The following is a 14912-nucleotide window of genomic DNA, read 5'->3' as shown; positions in this document are numbered from 1 at the left end:
CAAGCCCCAAGAGTAAATGTTATTTACTCCATAATGTTATTACACATTTAACCAGGTTGGATGTTTCCCTGGTCAAATCCTACCTGTTTTAGTAGCAACCTTTTGGGAGTGTGAAATATACAATTTCTCAAAGAAATGCTGGTTTCCCATAAGCCCTTGCACCAGGAAAGTATTGGCAAAGTTTCATGATATTACTAATCCTCTTTTATCTGATGTACAAAAATTGAGCAGATTCTTCTTTCCAGAACTATATACATGTATTCTAGAATAATCACTGATTCAGTCCTCTACATTGATTTTTTACACTCTCATAATAAAACACAAACATGCGCTCCATTTTTTTTATTTCTCCACAATATTGACAGGTTTGAATCAATCTGTAATATGAAACTTGCGGTAAGCGTAGCCAAGGTAAACAGAAATGTGAAATGCAACTGATAAATGAGGATGGGTGGACAGAGAGAGATGGGTCTGTTTTGGGTGTACAATATTATAAGGGAGATTTGTATAGTGTTTAGAGTGGAGAGGATGGTGGAAGCTCAAGGAGCGCTACTTTAAGATGTGAGGGGCAAAAGCATGACAACTCTTGGAGTCTCACTACCACCACTGATTAGATGTGTTTCTGACAGGCATATATCTACACTGATAACTTCGGTTTAGATGCTATGTATATTATCCAAGTGTTTGAAACCTTTTCCTTGACATAGGGATTATTACATAATCTTGATCTTTTGCAACCTCTGTCTCTCCACCCCTCTCAGATTGGGTTGCTTTGAAAAATAAATTCAGTTTTAGATGTAATCCAGTTTAGTAACCTAGCAATGCTCGTCCCTCAGTAACTATTGCTTTCTAGCATACAAATGCAACAGCAAAGTCAGCTGGTCTTGAATCTAACTTTCCCTATTTCCCCTTTTCTTTTTGAGCTCAGGAAGATTCTTCCATTTTACTTGAGCCCTACTTACAATTGTATTTGAAGCCATAGCAACAACTGAGGCTAACTTTTCCAGCACTGATTATTTCACTCAGCAACCCCACCCCACTCGCCACTTGTTTGTTTTCTCCCTTGCAGACATTTTCCTTCAGCTAATGCCTATGAAGGCTGCTTTCCCTTCAGCTAATGCTCTTGAATGGCCTTTTGCGTTCTGTGATGACTCTTCCTTGAGCCAGCTCTTAGAACATGAAGAATATGGAGAGGGAAATGCTTACAGTTCTCTAATACCATTTCTACTCTTGAGTATTTGGGGAAAACGTGGTTCTAGGCAAGTTCCTAAGAGGTGCCCTAATGGTTCAATGCTAGGGCATAGGGCTCAGAATCCTAGAAGGTGCCAGATTCACAGTCTAGGCCATGAGATGCACAGAGTTGTAGAAGATGGCAGGAAGCTGGTAGTATGGGGTGTAACAGAATTGCATAGATCACAAGCGATCCCCCCAAGCCCCAGGCAATCACTGGAGAGGGGGCTTTTTTTCTTCTGGAAGGATGGTTATCTTGGATTAGAATCCACTTCCACTTCCCTCCATGTCTTCCACGAAAATAGAACGTTTCTGCAGATTCCTTCTCAGACGCTGAAGTAAAAGATTGCCCTTGCAAGGGCTCCCATGATCTTTTCTTTCCTTGCGTGCCTTGTTGATGCCTACCTCTTTTAGGCTGTTGCTGTCTTTGAGGTGAGAATAAGAGGTGGAGAAGGCTGTGTCAGAGGCATCCAGCATCAGGCATTGGCAAGGGTCGGTGCTTACTATGAAAGCATCGTCCCAGATGTTCTCACACAGCTCCTTGCCATCCTTATACATCTAAGGGAAAAAAGAGCCCCCGTGTTACAAAGGACTTCTTCCTCGGGAGGCACAACTCTAACCCCATTCAGGTTTGAAAGCAACTGGAATGGATTCTGAAGTTCTGAACTTTAGAAACATAGGAATATGAAAAGTATTGCAGTCTTCCCCCAAAATGCATGATCCAGAGAACATGGCTTTATTTCTGAAAATGAGAACCATTGTGACTTAACTTTTTCAGGAAGTCATGTTCCTGTCCATAATGGTGATTATTCTATCCCTTGTGTAGAATATAAGTGATACTTCTGTGTGAGTATACTATGATAGGCTTCATAACATTAAAGACACTTCATTTATTAATGTTACACAGATACTTTCATGGGGAAGGAAAGGATTAAACGTGGCAGGTGAATCCATAAAATGCCCATCAGCCATCACCCCTTTCTAAGAAATGTATCTTTCCTATTAGCTTCAAGACAAGCCACTGTCATCCTCTTGCCTCCATTTCTACTTCAGTACACAAGCTATACGTTGTTGAAAGAGACAAGCCAATCATTAGAAAATAATGGACAATTCTTGCTTATCTCAGTCTCTATATTTCATGATAAATAATCTTTTTCTATCAATAACTATTCCAATCCTGTATATTTGTTTATAACCAAAGATTAAATTGTTGCTTTCTATGTTCCACAATATTTCAAGAAAATAAACACAATTATGGCAAGGAGCTAGCAACGATAAGGAAGTTGTTACTGCTATACAAACTTTAACTTTCAGGTATTTTTCATTTGAATTTGCCACTTTGAAAAAGTTGCAGATTTTTCCATCACACAAGCCATTAGTGTACATCGTAAGCTAATTATATGTAAACTAAGTGTATGTAATAAGAATTCATGGGGACCATTGGGAATTGCCAGGCTGTGGGAAACTGAAAAAAAACTGCAGGAAGAAGACATTTCCTATAAATATTTGGCTGTATCTGGCATTTTCTCTTTTCTTCCCATTTCCTATTTCCCTACCCTCTGAGAATACTTTGATTTTTTTCCCCTTGAAAGCTGGAAATCATTCAGATTTGAGAAAAAAGCAAGTTTTGCTATAAAAGTCGCATGACTTAAACTATACTCAAACTGTATGGAGCAAGTGTTATTAACATGGAAATCTTTAGATTGGTTTTTAGCGTAATTGGTGCCTTTCAGGAAAATGCAGTTCCTGTTTTTCTCCCCACTTTCCACAGTTACTCTTCCCAAACTTGCTTCAGTTTCGGAAGCCACAGCCTACGCATCGTTTTCAGGCCCTGTACAAACACACGCCATATGTTCCCTCATATAAACATGCTATGATCTCATCCAATACATACAAATTTTAAAAACATTTGTTTGAATTCTGAAATTAGGTTTTCTGTATTTCTGAAACTCCTGTACTCCATAAGCCAAGATATCTGTATTTTTATCCCCCACGCCACCCCCCACACCTCTGAAGGGGGAAAAATGTTAAGCTGAAAGAGATTAATCACCAGAAGTGGCTTTAATTAAATTGTATGTTTGTTTGTTCTGATCCAATTTGCCTTTTGCCTTGGCTTTGCCTTCTTTTTGGAATGTTATCTTCAGCAAAGTGGGCCTTGGCCAGAAAAGCACAGACTCCTTTAGGCTACAGCACGCAATGGAAGGGATGGTTCTGCTTGTAACTAATCAGCAAACTTTAGTGTCCTTACCTGGCCAAAGGAATGACATTCCTGACTGCAGTTATGTTCATCAGCTCCCCAGGGCCAGTTGCCAGGGCAGGTCAAATCCTCTCTGCAAGCATTGTACCTGAGTGGATAATAAGTCTGAGTGCTAAGAAAGACAGCTCATTGGCATTGGACTCAACACTAATAGACCCATATTTACTCAGTGATATTTTATGATAAACTAGAAATTTGAAATTGAAATTTCCCCACCTTTTTCAGTTCAGGAAGGGACCTCCAATTTTTATATTCAACCCAATAAAACCAACATCTTTTCACTTCCTGGGTTAACTTTTACTAACTTCTGATAGCTTCTCTGCCCTTCTCTGAGCACCCTACCCCACAAATTTATTCATTTTTTAAATATTATACTTTATCACATTGGCTAACAAAATAATAAAAGCAAAAGAATGAGAATGTTCTCCAAACAACATTTGTTTTCCCTTGCTACCCAAGTCAAACTTCTACAGCTAAATCATCGCTCTTACCTGATGTTGATTTTCCAGAATGGAATGAGTTACCTCGTGGGGGGGAAAAAGTTTTTAAGTTTTAAAAATATATTCCCCCTAAAACAGGGCTGAACCAATAGAGAATAGGGCAGAGCCTTGGTGGAGCAGTGGGCTGATGCCTCCTGAAGTAACACCAGCTGCCTGCAATCAGTGCAGGTTCGCATCCCACCAGGCTCAAGGTTGACTCAGCCTTCCATCCTTCCGAGGTAGGTAAAATGAGGACCCAGATTGTTGGGGGCAATTAAGCTGACTTTGTAATAATGCCGCTTGGGGTGTGTGTGAAAGCCCTAACAAGCAGGCATATACATAGATAGAATGAAGGCTACTGCTAAGCTTGTAAGCCGCCCTGAGTCTTCGGAGAAGGGCGGGATATAAATGGAATTTAAAAAAAATTAGTTTTCTCAATTTTTTTTTATAATTTAAAATTACTAGATCAGGCTATTATATCTGTTTGTCTCATAGAGGGTAGCAAAGACCTTCTTTGCTGCCATTTAATGCTTGTCCAGACTTTTGCAGCCCAAACGCGGTAATCCTAAATAACACTTATCTAAATAATGACCTTAAATATGTGTATCTCTTCGGAAAGACTGTCTCTTCTTTTCAAATTAGCAGGTAAAGGTTCATAGTTCTAGTTAGCCCAATGCGTTCAGTTATAGAAAAGAAGACAGAGCTTCTTAAGTTTCTCTAGTGTCTTTTACCTTCAACGGCAATTATACTTAATTCTTCTTCCCTATCAGCATGGCCTCTTCAAGATGTGGAGACATGTGATAACTTACCATTGGTCACAGAAACTCTGGCAGAGAGGCACAGCCATCAAGGCTATAGTTTGTTGAGGATGAGGCCATTCAGCAGCAATGGGGGAGCAGTGGTAAAAACAATCCAGTTGCCGAAAGTACTCTTCACAACTGCCAAGAGGAATGAAACAACAGCAGGCATAAATATTTACCCTAAGATGCAGGGGTTAAAAGCAAGCCAGGCATCAGCTCCCGCCATCTTGGTACTTGGTGATCAGTAAGGCTGGCTGAGGAAAAGTCACGAGACAGGGCCCAGCTCCACAACCCATAGGGGCCCATGACTGACACGGAAGGGGTCCTCTTTTTTTCTTTTTTCAGCAGAGCAGAGGAAGGGCTGACCTATTGCTGAGGCTTCCACAGCGATTCCAGGATCCAGCATTGGCTTTGGAAAGTTCCTGGGCAACTTCTGGTGTGCAGCAGGCATCTATAGAAAGAAATGATCTGTCGACATCTCCATTTCTTTGGAGTGAGAGTAGCTATAGTATTAGCCTTCTGCAAACTGTCCCTCCAGCAATTGCAGCCCAGACCAAGGAAGATGTATGCCAGATGAACACAGTCAAAATCAGGTGATAGACTCCCAGCAACTAATCAGTTATATCTTGTTTTTAATTGTAAGGCACCCACATTAGCTGTGGAGTCAGGTGGCCTTGCAATTACCATCATCACCATCACCATCATCCATATTATAGATATTTTATACTCTCATCCTACAGTATTCTCATTTTCTCTCCCCACCACATAATTCTACAAGCTTCTGTAGAATAGCAATACTTACTTTCTGCATAAATCTGGCAGACACCCAGTTCTTCTTCTGCGCTTGGATTGGCTTTGTGTTTCCCTCCAGGTAAGCAGTGATCTTCTGCGTCCTCTGCATTGGCCCAAAACATGGTCAGTGCTGAAGCCATCACCATTATCCAATTTGTATTGCCACCACCTCTCATGACTAGAATATCAAGGGCAGAGGAAACAAGAAAAAACTGAATTGGTGTGGAGAGGCTTGCTTCTTTCTCCTGTTTTCAAGCATGCCAGCCAGCCAATCAGGTTATGGGAGATGGGCCCCTACCCCCCAGGTATGTCTTCTCCCAGTAACTCCCTGGATACATTGTACTTTCATCTCTTCCTGAATCTTCCTTCTTTCTTGATAAGCTGCTAAGATGCTGCAATTGCACTATTCCTATTGTTCACTGTTTGACATCTGCAGCTGTGGTCCACCCTCATGGCTAGGTAATTCAAGGCAGCCAGCCGTAGGCAATTCTGTAGCACCCAGATTAGGGCTAGCTGTCATGAGAAGCACCAGCAGCTCCCTTCTTAAAGAGAAGATATTCTTAAGAAAAATGTGAACGCCTCCATCTTCATGGAGAAATTAATAAATGTGTTAGCAAATTGCTCATTTATACAAAAAAGCATGAAACTGGAGGACACGCATCCAGGAGAGATTTACACTAGGTGGGCGAAGAAAAGAGGGTGGAGGTTTTCACTACAGTTCAGCCTGCAGCAATTTCCACAGCGATCACCATGCTATAGATAGAAAGTGCCAACAGCTTTATGATATGACATAAAAGTCACGGTTGAGGAGCTTAACTAAATGCGACATCACAAGTAATGTGTGGAGAGGTGCCCCAGTTATAAATCCTCCTGATCCAGAGGGCAATCTGGACTTGCAATGGTATTGGCTGCTCCAGGCATCCATTTGCTATTGGCTCTAAACCTCACCTTGAGGGACAGGTTAAATATGGAGGAAAGGGACATTTTTTTACCAGAACAACAGAAGGAAGGTTGTGATCCATCTGAGGAATAGAATCTTAATATGGGAGGGTTGGAAACATGGCCACTTGAGACCAGCCCTGACATCTCTTTCACTTCTATTTTTCTTGCTTCTTTGGATTGAGAATTTTTCATTCAAATACTTAGTAATCATTCTTCTTCCTCCTCATTCAATGAAAAAAACACACAAACTGGAACAAAACAGAGATGAAGGGGAGGTAGTTATGCTCAGTCAGAAAGCCTGAAGCTGATGGCTTGTCAGTGCAAAGATATATCAGCACACTGCTATGTCAGCCTGTTTCCTGAGGCTCAGCATGCATGGACACAACACGTCTTGTGTGTGTCAGTTATGTCTCACTCTCATCTGTGGAAAAATGTGGGCTTTAATTAATGTTTACAAAGTGTTCTGATAAGCCTGAAGATAGAATTGCAATCAAATTGGGGCGGGTTGGGGGGGGGGAGGAAGGTAAGATATGGGAAGATGATGGCACCAGAGGCAGAGGAACAGCAGAGGCATAAGGTGTTTAACAGATGTTAGAAATGCGTTTAAAACACTAACAAAATTGGATTGGTAAGAAAAGAGTTTATTCTGCAGAATATAGAAAAAGCAGTTTGCAAAATGGGGTGAATCTCAGAGATACTTCAAAAGGAAGCATCTAAAAACAGAGACCACACTCAAATGTTTAAATCCATAGCATTATATACATCCCTTTTCCAGACTTCCCATTCCCCTCCTTTTCAGTCCATTTGAAAGACTTCAAAGGTTACATTCTTGTCTGGATCGCCTAATCAGAGTACATAAAAAACCTTTTGGTTTACATTTGTTTTGCTAAGTACTTCCTAAGAATTAACATCAGTCTCTCTCTCTCTCTCTCAGCCGATACAATGGTGAGAAAAGGTTATACAGATCAAAGAGCAATAAACAATAGTAGAAAGGTTATACATATCAAAGAGCAATAAACAATAGTTTGCATAGGAGGCAATACATTCTTCCCCCTTCTCCTCTAGGAAACATAGGATAGGAATGGGTTTAAAGAACTATTTTATTTTTAAACTAATGTATTTTTATCATAGACAATATAAAGCCCATTGCATCTCATCTCCTGCTTCCTGGTACAGCTTCTACACCCTCTTTCAAATTTGGCTGTTTATTTTTTGTCTTATTCCATTTATAATATAGTGCTGGCACAACAAAAAATATAAATAACAAGTCTGAGGGTAACAGCTATAAATACCCTATGTAATATGCAATTAGAGGAGAAAAAAATCATGGTAATATGTAAATGCAAAGAAAATCAGTTTAAACTTTGACAAACCATCCATCCATCCATCCTCTACTACTGTATGCCAAATGTCAATTTATCTTTCCAATGTTGCAACTTAGTTCTTTGGCAACCCCTGCCCATGGCAAGAAATATTAATCATATGAGCAATTAAGTTCATGAAGTCCAAAATATTGGGGACATGGACACTATGCATCTTACAGAAATCACCTTGTGATCTCTAGCATGTTATCTTTCTTCCTGTCCCTTGTCAAATTCCTCACATACTTCCTACAAGTGTGGGTCTTGAAAAGTAATGAGCCTTTGTTAAAAATGATAGAAATAAAACAGAGGTCTCTCAGCTTCCAAGTTATAGATTCCAGACATTCTCTGTTGTTCATTTTCTATAAAGGGTAACATATATTGGTGAACAAAAAAAATTGATCCATACTTCCTGCAACTTTTGTTGTTGGATCCTTGAACAAAGTGTGCCAGAGGGTAAAATCTTACTACAGCAGCAACTGTTTTCAAGGCAAGGTGTCTCTCTACTCCATCCTTTCTTTTGTGGTATCAAATTTTGGTGAGGCAGTCCATGATATAAGGTGAAATACGAGTCCAGGTTTCCAGTTCCCTAGAAACAGAGTCATCTTAAGTATTAAGATGCAGAAATCTGACAAGAAATTTTTGTTTCAAAGCAATGGATAATGAATAAAATCAGTTTTGTCTGACTAAGATATGTACAAAATGATCTGATTCCCTCATATTAAACTATTGATTTTTAATCGTGAATTGATGAATAAACCTAATTCAAGCACTATGCTAAGCCAAAATCAGTAAAATTATTTTTTGGCCAGGTTTGCTTATTATAATATGCTATAAGTTGTCAGATATGCTTTTTGAATAAAACACAATATATTGGGTTTACCCAGTGCTCTAACTCAAAAGTCATGGTTTACAATCTTCAATTTTATTTACTTTTTAAATTTTACATGTTACCTTTAAAATCAAGGGGTTTTTTCCCCAAAGAGTTGATTATGATGCTGAGAGTAAAATGCTTAATTTTCATCAGCTTAGTTCAAGCAGGATCTACATAATAACATGCCTCCTTTAGCATTACAGAACTGTTAGTGATAGTGACATATCTGCAACCAATTAGAAGTTGTATCATAGCAATTAAGGTGCTACATTTAGCCGTAAATGCTGAAGAACCATGATCCCTCTAACAAACTGCAATTGCAATCCATAAAGGCAAAATTAAAACATGAATACAGGTAGTCCTCGACTTACAACAGTTCATTTACTTACAATGGTGCTGAAAAAAGGAACTTTTTCACACAACCATTGCAGCAGCTCTGTAATCACGTGATCAAAATCCAGACACTTAGCAACTGGTTCATATTTATGACGGTTGCAGCGTCCCAGGGTCATGTGATCTCCTTCTGCGACCTTCTGATCAGCTAAGTTGATGGGCAAATTCGATTCACTTAACAACCATGTTACTAAATTAACAGCTGCAGTAGTTCACTTCACAACTGTGGCAAGAAAAGTCGTAAAATGGATCAAAACTCACTTAACAAATGTTTCACTGAGCAACATAAGTTTTGGCCTCAACAGTGGTCATAGGTCGAGGACTTCTTGTATTTATATGTTGTCGATAGTCTAATCTAATTTATCTCATATTTTGTTGGGGCTCTTGCATTTTAACATTAAAGCCCGTAAGAACTGAAAAAGAATAGAAATGCAGAGTATGGCAAATTAATGGTGGCACTGAGAAAAAAAATACCTTGCAGGATATGAAACTGGAGAAATACAGCAGCCTGTGGAGATAAAAGCCTCAATTTCAACCAAAGCCCCACTGATTAGCTGTCTAGGAAAGGAGAATGAATTGAGTTTCCTGTGGCTCCACCCAAACTTTCCAGGAGGACAAGATTAATGGGGAAGGGAATTGTGTCATGATCTCAGGGATCTTTTTCTCCCAGATGCATCAATAAAGCTATGTTGTTCACAAATGAAAAAATGGCACTGCTCTGAAAAACCATGGGTGGGGGAAGCATCAGTGCCAAATCATTCTATCTGCATTTATTACTCCAAAGTTTTAGTCGTGTCTCTGCTTCAGCTGTCATTAATAATCCTGGGCTTCCATGTCAAGCCCTGTCTCACAAATCTTATTTCATAAAATACAAATTATGGGCTGTTTTGCTGCTCAAATTATTTGACAGTATTTCCCCCTTTTTATTGCAAAAGGTGGCAGCACTTAATTGACCTTGTCTGGGTTTAAAAGCTAAGCAGGGCCAGATCTAGCTAGTACATGGATGGGAGACTATTAGGAAATGTCAGGGCTGTAGGTTAGTCTGGGAGATTGAAAAATATCCTAGAGGAAGGCAAAAGCAAACCATTTTTCATGCTGCTGCCAAGAAATTTAATGCATGCCTATAAATCCCAGGAGTCAAGCTTAACTCAAAGGAGATATTACCTTTAATACAACACACACACATACAGTATCCAGGTCAGTCATGAAGGAGAAGGACAGTTTCTCCTGTCATGCATGGTCTTCTTGTGCATACAAAGGGGAGGGAAGTAATGCAATGTGTTACGTACAAACTCTACCCCTTATGTATTTATGTACACAAAAAGGCAGAATTTGGATTGCGACGGCATGACTTGTTCTGTCCTTTGCCGGTTATCGAGGCTATCTGCAGAAACCTCTGCCTCTTCCTTGTTCCTGTTATCCCTACCACCAACTCTGGATTGTTTGAAAAGAACTAAGCCACAATTCCAGTTTCAGATGATAAATTAAACAAAGCGTGACTGGCATCATCTGTACTATCTTAGCTGTGGAAGATCCAGTAAGGGTTTGTCAGTAAATCATAATGCAGCATCAGATAATCAAAACTGAGCCAGGAACTCTCCAAGTAGCCATGGAATTGCCTATGAATTCAATTCTTTGGACTCTACTTCAGCACGTTTCCACTGGTTTCGAATTTTTTCATTTTCCCCCCCCATTTGGTTGTAAGCAATCTCAGTTCCAAACTCCTTCTTGAACTCTCAAAGATCTCGAATTGGAATATTTTCTAACCTCACTTTACCTACTTGCTTTTTATTGTACCCTTTGCAAACATAACTTGCTTTCCTTTATGATACTTCTGGTGATTCCAATGGTCTCATAAACAGAAAAGCAGGAGACCAAATGTTTGAACATAAATCTTGGCATTCTAGTTTATAAGGCTAGTTTTGCTAGCTTGAATATATTCAAATTCGAAGCGACTGCCATCCTAAGAGTGGCAGGCAACCTCCATTGCCCCTGCACCCTATAAGATCCCCTTTAGAGCTAAATACCAGTAGCTAAATCTTTGTGGAGGGATATTCTCCAAGCCTAGCAGCACAAAGGGGTCATCCATTATTAAATCTTCCTTTCTTGGCTGACATTGAACAGTAACTCTCACATGGCTTTATTATGAGCCATCCTTTTATTCCCTGGCACACAGCCTGGAAAATACCGATGGCCTCAATCCCAACACAGATTAGGGAGAAGTTTCTCTGGGCAACTGTCACCCTTGTGCAGTTACAGCAATCAGTTCTCCAGTGGAGCCCAAGAAAGGAACCCTTAGAAGCAAAAAAGTTCTATGGACACATGTCAGGAATATTAGCCTTGCTTGCTCATTTTTCTGGAGTGTTTTATTGACAAATCTGATTTGCAAAACATCTTCAAGAAACCAGCCAAAACATATCAGGTCAGATTATAATTAACAGGATTCCATTCAGAGCTGCAAAAAGAGCATCTTATTTGGAGTTTTATTTGAATCAAAGCTCACCTCCAGAATTTAGTGTGTGTTGGCGGGTTGGGAGGGGGATTGTTTGTTTTAAATTAGAGCAAAAGATTCCATAAAGTACTTTTCCTGATTATATACACCTAATATTTTAGTAGGCTTATAGACAAAACTAAATCCCAACATTTTAATTTTCTTATTTCTAGCACCAAAACTAGACAGATACACAAGGAATAGGATGGATATGGTGTCATCATGTTTTTCTCAAGATAAATACTTATGGTTTCACGCAAATTATAATTCAACCCTGCATCATGTGTACGTAGCAAATCACTTTTCAAGTTTCAGGAATCCATACATCTTTGCCAGTATATTCTATAGATTACATTGCTTTGCACATGGAAAATAATACATGCACAAAAAAATAAACATTCTTTAGAATCTGTAATTATAAGCATCCTTATCTACAAAGCAGTCTCATAAAATTCAATAGAATTTGTCTCCAGATCATTAGATATATGATTACAAGCTTACTATACTATCTATTGATTTAAGAGTAGGCAAACATGCAGAATGAGTTAAGAATGGGTGCTTACTTTAAAGTATGCCTATGTCTGTATGCCTTGTGTTACTTTCCAAGTAACACAAAGTTTTTAATTCATTACATACATTTGCCTATTTTCTTAATCTAAATTTAAAATTTATTTAGAAATTAGCTCAGTAAACTTTGCTTATTTGGGACCCATGCTGTTCAAAAGAAGAACTCATTAATAAGCTATGTGTCCCTCCCTCCCTCTCTTTTTCTCATTCTCTCTCTCTCTCTCTCTCTCACACACACACACACACACTTCTAAAAATTTGGAGCAAACTGGGCATCTTGTCCTTTTCAGGAAAATCTTATTTTTCCACATAGATGTATTGTACATAAATTCTAATTGAATATATTCTTCTGGTTCCTGTTTACCAGTCACAGAAGCCTCCTCAATCATCATAGAGTTCCATATTTACTATAGGATGCAGGTTATAGTAAAACTGCTGCCAACAAAGAGCTGTTTATGAATTATAATTAGTTTCATGTATTCATAAGTTAGCTGTTCATAAACTCCATTATGCACACCTTTACTTTAAAGGGGGAGAGGGAGGGGAGGAGAGGTTATGTTGCAGAGCCAGCCCACTGAAATAGCACACCCCCACCCCCACTGCTCTCAATCCCCAGATTGGGAGGGTCCCAACCATCTTGGCTTCCAGAACAGGGCTTTTCAACCTTTTCACTCATTGTACCACTTTTAGGATATGGCAACATCCGAGTACCACCAGTCGCCTAGCAAGGTGTCAAAAACTTAAGGATCAAAAAGAAAAAGAAAAAAAGGAAAAAAGTGATAAAGTACAGGTAGTCCTCGACTTACAACAGTTTGCTTAGTGATTGTTCGAAGTTACAGTGGCACTGAAAAAGTGCCCCCCAAGCCACAGCCGAGCAAGACACCTGCCTGCCCGCCCGGCGGCGCTCTTCCTCCTGTCTGAGGCTTTCATTGTTGTGAGCATTTCTGTTCAGGATTGGCAGTGGGGGTTGTTTGGTTTCTATTCCCCCCCCCCCTATGCTGGGCGGTTGCAGCAGGTTTTGGTCACTTCTCATGACCCTGGGACACTGTGACCGTCATAAATATGAATCAGTTGCCAAGCATCTGAATGTAAATCCCAAGACCCTGGAGTTGCTGCAACATTCCAGCTGACTGGTGCTTCTTCATGGCTCAGCAGAAGCACCAGGATCAGCGCTGAGCTCCAGCTGGAGCCTGGTGCTGATCCTGGCACTTCTACTGAGCCCTGACAGCCCTGCAGCTCCAGCCATCTCTCGCTCAGGCTTGTGCAGTGCTGCTACCGGTTCAGCTCATTCCCCTCCCCTGCTACCACTTTTCTAGGATGGTCAAGTATCACCTGCCAGGTGGTACCCGTACCACTGGTTGAAAAGCCCTGTTCTAGAACATTGTGAAGACCTGGTTTTTCTTCCAGGCATTGGGCAAGAATAAGGAGTCAGTCAGTATGGTGTGTGTGAGAAGCAGTTTATGGTGCCGAGTGATCATATTATGGCTGTTTTAATGTGGCGTCATTTGCTGGAGTTTGAACAAATCTTAGAGATTTATTTATATTTTTTTGTTTGTTTTTTTGTTGTTAGCTGCCCAGCATTCATATGGGTGGCCATATAAAATGTCTAGTAGCTAAATACACAAAAAATTAACTTTCTGGCTGTTCAGTTGAGGTGGTGGTGATGGTGGTGGGTTTCCAATATGGAATAGAGGATGACGCCTCGTCACTCATAAGATTTTTGGAAAATCCTTCTGAGAAGTACCCTATATCTCAGGATTTTTTTTAAAAAAAGCTTTTCAATAAGTTCAATAAGTTTTCAATGAATTAAATTGCAGCCCAACATTATACTTAGATACCTCTAAGTATAATGTTACAAACCTAGCGGGTTTCCTTTAATACATGCGTATTACCAATGAGGGGGTTACCTCTTATCCCTGGTTATAATTCCGCAACACAAAGATTGTAATTGCCTTCGAACCACCAACCCTCACCTCTCCCCCATACACAACGCACCCAAAGCTATTTTAAATTAAAATTAGGTCGGTAAAGAAAAAATTATACCCGGAGCTCCTTACACCCAGGAAGAAAGACCGAGCAAAGAGTTTCTCCTTTTCCATGCCCGAAATCTTTTGAGACGAGAGTAGAACTGCTACATGAAGAATCTCTCTCTCTCTCTCTCTCTCTCTCTTTTTGTCTTTTCCTTCCGAAAAAATCGACTCGGCAAATAAGCACCCCGGTCCCTGATCTGTCCTCGGCAGCCTTCAGACGTGAACTGAACCCGCACTGCAGCCCCACGCTGTAACAGGGGCTTCTTTCAGCAACCCCATCCAGGCGCTGTTGGGGGGGTGGTGGTGTCTGCAGAGAGTCGACGGTTAACTTTTTTCAGCACCCACCCCACCCCCACCCCCATCCCGCGATCGGAACCGAACTAGCTTCTCCGCGTCCCGCCAATCCCACCCCACGCCGCCGCCACTTCTACCGGCTTCGCTTTTTTGACACCTTCCCTCCTCTCCCCGGAGCCTTTTGTGAGGCGCGTTGCAAGCCGAGGAGGACGCGGGGCTTGAGGATCGCGTCCCCGCCTGGAGTCCCTTCTCGACTCCGGACGGATTTCGCCGTTGTGACCCCCGGCGTGCCACCCACCCACCCACCCACCCACACACACACACAGACACCCGTTTCGCGGGACCGCCTTAACCTGGAAGCCGCGCGAGCTGCACAAAGGCGACTGAGTTTCGCCCTCTCTT

The 14912-nt window shown here is 40.7% G+C and overlaps 1 protein-coding gene across 1 annotated transcript; it reads right to left on the bottom strand.

The window, feature by feature from the left end:
• Positions 1-334: 334 nt before the first annotated feature.
• RTBDN (retbindin) lies at positions 335-14343 on the bottom strand. Its single transcript, XM_083356582.1, has 6 exons — positions 14244-14343; positions 5569-5736; positions 5133-5217; positions 4776-4904; positions 3479-3575; positions 335-1788 (listed from the first exon to the last, which is right to left on the bottom strand). Exons 2-6 carry the CDS (start codon positions 5732-5734, stop codon positions 1492-1494), a joined length of 774 nt encoding a protein of 257 aa, XP_083212708.1. The 5' UTR covers positions 5735-5736; positions 14244-14343; the 3' UTR covers positions 335-1491.
• Between the last annotated feature and the right edge of the window lie 569 nt (positions 14344-14912).

This window comes from Vipera ursinii (assembly GCF_947247035.1).
Source record: "Vipera ursinii genome assembly, chromosome: 2".
NCBI lineage: Eukaryota > Metazoa > Chordata > Lepidosauria > Squamata > Viperidae > Vipera > Vipera ursinii.
Note: the sequence above shows the minus strand (reverse complement) of the source record. Positions and strands in the feature narration are given on the sequence as shown.

Bases quoted from the DNA above. Each gene is read 5' to 3' on its own strand.
- RTBDN (XM_083356582.1), bottom strand. From the start codon at position 5,734: ATGAGAGGTGGTGGCAATACAAATTGGATAATGGTGATGGCTTCAGCA. The intron at 4,905-5,132 runs GTCAGCCCTTCC...TCCTCTTGGCAG, and splicing joins TGTGGAAGCCTCAGCAATAG to TTGTGAAGAGTACTTTCGGC. The intron at 1,789-3,478 runs GTAAGGACACTA...TTTTTCCCTTAG, and splicing joins AATGTCATTCCTTTGGCCAG to ATGTATAAGGATGGCAAGGA.